Source organism: Crocuta crocuta, unplaced genomic scaffold, assembly GCF_008692635.1.
Source record: "Crocuta crocuta isolate KB4526 unplaced genomic scaffold, BGI_CrCroc_1.0 scaffold44, whole genome shotgun sequence".
NCBI lineage: Eukaryota > Metazoa > Chordata > Mammalia > Carnivora > Hyaenidae > Crocuta > Crocuta crocuta.
This window is the reverse complement of record NW_027530179.1, coordinates 5,533,039-5,538,201: the sequence shown is the minus strand read 5'-3', so window position 1 is coordinate 5,538,201 and position 5,163 is coordinate 5,533,039. Positions and strand designations below refer to the sequence as shown.

The 5,163-nt window shown below is 43.7% G+C and overlaps 1 protein-coding gene across 1 annotated transcript in view; it reads right to left on the bottom strand.

The window, feature by feature from the left end:
• DNPH1 (2'-deoxynucleoside 5'-phosphate N-hydrolase 1) overlaps positions 1-53 on the bottom strand; it is a 2,585-nt gene extending 2,532 nt beyond the window's left edge. The window contains exon 1 of the mRNA XM_077764818.1: positions 30-53. Within this exon, the coding sequence (XP_077620944.1) occupies positions 30-53 (24 nt within the window). The remainder of the gene's footprint in view (positions 1-29) is intronic.
• Between the last annotated feature and the right edge of the window lie 5,110 nt (positions 54-5,163).

Below are 5,163 nucleotides of genomic sequence, written 5' to 3'. Positions count from 1 at the left end.
CCACGTAGTCCTGTTGGCCATGGCCTTACCCATTTCGGACGCAAGTGCATCATCCTCTGGTGGTTCTTACCTCTCTAACCCCATCACCTACTACTCTCGCTCGCTTTTCTGCAGCCACGCTGGCTTTCCTGGCTGTTCTCCAAGCATGCTGGCCATGCCCTTGCCTCAGAGCCTTTGCATTTGCTGTTCCCTGGAGCTCTTCTCGCAGGTAGCTCCCAGGAGGGCTCCCTCAGCTCTTCCAAGCCTGTTCACGGGTCACCTTCCCTGACCCCCCCTATTCAACACGGCAGGCTCCTATTTCCAGAACTCCCCACCACCCTTCCCTGCCTTCCCTTTTCTCCTCAAACTCACGAACTGTGTCATCATGATCTGAGCCGAAATCGAATTGGATGCTTAATGACTGAGCGACCCAGGCGCCCTTGTACATCTTTCTGAACCCAGTAGAATGTAAGTCCCCAGGAGGGCAGGAACTTTTACAGTTTTCTTTACTGCTATATCCCTGGGTTCTGGAACTGTACTTGGCACATAGGAACGATTTATCAAATATTTGTTAATGAATGAGTGGATGCAAATGAGAAGTTACATTTGCAGCACTCCATCATCTGTTCAGCCCTACAGTAGGCTGGTGGAAGCAGAAACTCCAGGGAGACAGGCAAACACACCACTGTTCACTGGTGATAACAATGATTTCCCCCTCATCTTACTATGAACATAACACAAATATAGGACAAAAAGATCAAATGGAGCAAGAGAGGACCTGCTGAAAAGTGAGTCCTGAGACCCCAATCCCGTTCCCCGAGAAAAAAGCGCTGTCGTGCTTCCTTCTGAATTCTTCCTGAATGGTAACTATAAAACACCTAAGCATGGGGTTACAGAGCTGGCATAAAAATAATTTTTAAAAATGCAAAGACACAAGGGTGCCTGGCTGGCAGTTGGAAGCACATGTGACTCTTGACCTTGGGGTTGTGAGTTCAAGCCCCACGTTGGGTGTAGAGATTACATAAACAAACAAACAAACAAACAAATAAACAATGCCAGTGCGCCTTGAGTGGCTCAGTGCTTTGCATCCAACTCTTGATGTTGGCTTAGGTCATGATCTCACGGTTGATGAGATTCTCTCTTGGGATTCTCTCCCTTTCTCTCTGTGTCTCCCCTGCTTGTGTGCATGCTCATGCGCTCTCCTTCTCAAAATAAGTCAATAAATACTTTTTTTTTTTAATGCAGACACAAAGAGAAAGCAAAGAGATTTTAGTATATCTCTTTCCTCCATGGGCACAGCCATAGATACATGGACCATGGGGCAAACACGTATGTGGAGCGTGCATTAGTGCCCCAGGCTCTCTCTCATACACACTCACATGCACCTTTAGGAAAGAAGCTTCGTGTGCCAACTGTCTGCTGCTAGCTCAGAGCCAGCTTTGGCTCTTGCACGCATGCACGTGCTCTCTCTCTTTTCCTTTTCTCTTTCTCTAAAAAATAAGCATTAGAAGAAGAAGAAGAAGAAGAAGAAGAAGAAGAAGAAGAAGCAGCAGCTGCTTCATGTGCCAGATAACTTGATGGGCAACCTCCTCTACCCTCCTGATCTTTGCTCACACCTTCCCACGGGAGAGGAACCCACATACACATGCACACACAGAGCATCATGTTTCTGCTTCTGTGTCTTAAGGAAAATAAACCAGCCTCTCTCTCCTTAGGGCTCACACCTGTGACGTGGCTGGCATCCCCCGTTCTGCCTCAGGCTGAAGGAGAAGGAATAGAAGGACTGTTGCGTCTGTTGCTCCAAATGGTAAAACAAAGCCCTGAAATTGGTTCTATATCCACTGTCAGATGGGTGAAGATGCAGACCAGCCGTGGCTTACGACTCAGATCCTCCAGCTCAGTGCAGGGAGGCCTGGGGTGGAGGGAGGGGGCACTAAGTGGTGGGATGGGGGTGCCCAGGGAGGTGGGCAGTCTGGTGAGGCAGCCCGATGGAGGACAGTATCTTACCACATGACAGGAGGCCAGCATCGAGTCCAAGTTGAGGTACTTGCTAGCTCTGTGACCTTGAGCAGGTCCCTTAAGCCCTCTGAGCCTCAGTTTCCTCATCTCTAAGTAAGAAATGTTATGCTGCCTTTACTTACGTATTTTCAATATGGCGCAGTTCCCCTTGAGTATGTGAGAGCACTTTACAAAACACGGATGCTCTACAAATGCAAGTCATTGTTCAGTTCAACAAAATTGTTTCCATTACAGACAATGTCAAACTTAAATCCTAGTAGAAAGAAGAGTGGAAGAGTACGTAGTCCGTAATTTCATTAAATGATCTGCTTGCTGTCTCTCTAAATATGACTTTTCTAGACATTTCATTTAAATGGAATAATTTAATAATTTTCACAAAATATTACTAAACTGTGCACTTGTAATTGGTAGAATGTATTGATGTGTAAATTATACTTCGTAAAGCTCTCTTTCAAAAAGCAAAACTAGGGCTGCTTGGGTGGCTCAGTTGGTTAAGCATCTGACTCTTGATTTAGTCTCAGATCATGATCCCGGGGTCATGGGATCGAGCCCTACATTGGGCTCCATGTTGAGCACAGAGCCTGCTCAAGATTCTCTCCCTCCCCTCCAACACCACTCACGCTCTCTCTCTAAAAAAATAAGTAAAACTAAGGATGCCTGGGTGACTCAGTCAGTTGAGCGTGTGACTTCAGCTTAGGTCGTGATCTTGCAGTCCATGAGTTTGAGCCCCGTGTCCGGCTCTGTGCTGACAGCTCAGAGCCTGGAGCCTGCTTCAGATTCTGTGTCTCCCTCTCTCTATCTCTCTCTGCCCCTCCCATACTTGTGCTCTGTGTCTCTCTGTCTCAAAAATAAACGTTAAAAAAAATTTTTTTAAATAAAATAAGTAAGTAAAACTTTAAAAAAAAAATAGGGTGACTCAGTTGGTTAATTGTCTGACTTTGGCTCAGGTCATGATCTTGAGGTTCAGGGTTCCAGCCCCACATCGGGCTCACTGCTATCAGCACAGAGCCTGCTTGGGATCCTGTCTCCTCTCCCTGCCCCTTCCCAGCTCATGCTTTCTCTCTGTCTCAAAGATAAATTAAACATTAAAAAAATGCTAATAAATAAATAAAAACCGAAACTAAAGTATGGGAAATAGGAAATACTATATATTAGACTCAACAATGATCTGTTTGTGGACAATCTGGTTTCATCTATATGCCCATGTCCAATTTCCTTGCTCTACTGTTTTGTTGCATGTTCAAGATCCCATTATTTTGTTTGTAAATATCTTAATATGTGCTTCTAAAAGATACTCTTTTTAAAAAAAATATAACCAAAATATCACTATCGCAGCTAAAATATTTAATAAGATCTTCTAATGTCATCAAATATTCTATCACTGTTCAAATCTCCAACTGTCTTAAAAATGTTATAAATGTTTGTTTACAGTTTGTGTAAAAGTCCACATGTTGTGATTGGTTGATATTTCTTGTAAGACAATTTTAACCAATATGTTACCCCTCCATATTGTAGCCTCTCAGGCCCCTCCTATGTTCTGCAGTTTCCTACAGCCTGGACTTTACTGATTGTATCCCTGTGGTGTCATTTAAAGTGTTNAGAGAGAAAAAAAAATAAAGTGTTCCTCTGTCCTGTAAATTGGAATTGGGTGTGGAGGCCTGATCAGATTCAGATTCAATTTTGGGCAAGACTACTTCACAGGTGTACTCCCATTGTGGGGCACAGAGTATCTGAATGTCCCTCTTTTTTGATGTTAGCAACCATCGATGCTCAACGCCCTGATTCATCTTTTCTTTCATTCATTCATTCATTCATTCATTCATTCATTCATTCATTTGTGGGACAAACCGATAAAAATATTTTATTATAAAATAAAATCCACCTGCAGCAAACCATCTTAAAGCAAGTTAATTATTATAAAACAAACACTCCTGTAACCACCGTTCACATCAAGAAATAGATCTTTCGCCACCCAGAAGTTTCCATGTGTCCCATCCCAGTAACAGACTCTTTATTCCCTCCAAAAGTAGCCATTGCCCTTACTTTTATAGTAAGGACCAAAAAAAAAGGGCATACGTAAACTTCCCTATGTTTCTTTACGGTTTTATCACCCAAACGTGCATCCCTAGTCCTGTGGTTTAAATGAACTCATTTTTTATGTTTTTAAAGTCTCTTTTAATCTACAGCTTTGAAGATACAGTTTTTTGAAGTATTTGTTTTGTGTGAGACACTCAGTGGGCACCAAAGGCACTACTAAAGGAGTAGAGGCTGAGACTTTAGACTCTGGTCTGGGGAAGGGCCAGCTTTGGCTTAAGAATAGAGGTCAACTTAATGCTAAGCAGCGATGTGCAAAGGGTTGAGCAATTCCAGGAAGGCAGAGATCCAGCACTTGGAAGGCACCTTCCAATTTATCCTCACGCTCCTGCTGGTTAACACCCAGATCAAACAGCTGCTTCCCACCAGGAAGGAGTAACAAGGACCAGATTTACCCTCCATTGCTCATTTTCGGTCCATTTGTTTGTTTTTCAAATGTGATATTCCTTTCTCAGGTATGTTGTAGAGAAAGCAGGTTGAGGATCTCTGCCCTAATATATACTATAGCCACCTTACTGGGTCCATTCTGAGTCTTATTTCTTTTCTTCTCTTTTTAAAAAATGTTCACTTATTTTTGAGACAGAGAAATAGAGTGAGCAGGGGAAAGGTAGAGAGAGAGGGAGACAGAATCCCAAAAAGGCTCCGCACTCTTAGTGGGGCTTGAACTCACAAACCATGAGGTCATGACCTGAAACGAAACCGGTCAGATGCTTAACTGACTGAGCCACCCAGGCGCCCTTCTTCTTCTTCTTCTTCTTTTTGAATGCAAGCTCTCTGCCCAACATGGGGCTTGAGCTCATGACCCTGAGATTAAGATTTGTATGCTCTACGGCTCTGTGCTACAGCTCGGAGCCTGGAGCCTGCTTCAGATCCTGTGTTTCCCTCTCTCTCTGCCCCTCCCCTGCTTGCATTCTGTCTCTCTCAAAATTAAGTAAACATTTAAAAAAATTTTTTTTTAATTTGCATGCTCTACTGACTGAGCCAACAGGCGCCCCCTGGAGTCTTCCTCACCATCTCAGTTGCTAGGGTGTTTTCCTGCTAGTGGCATCACTTGTGATGGGAATTTTGTGC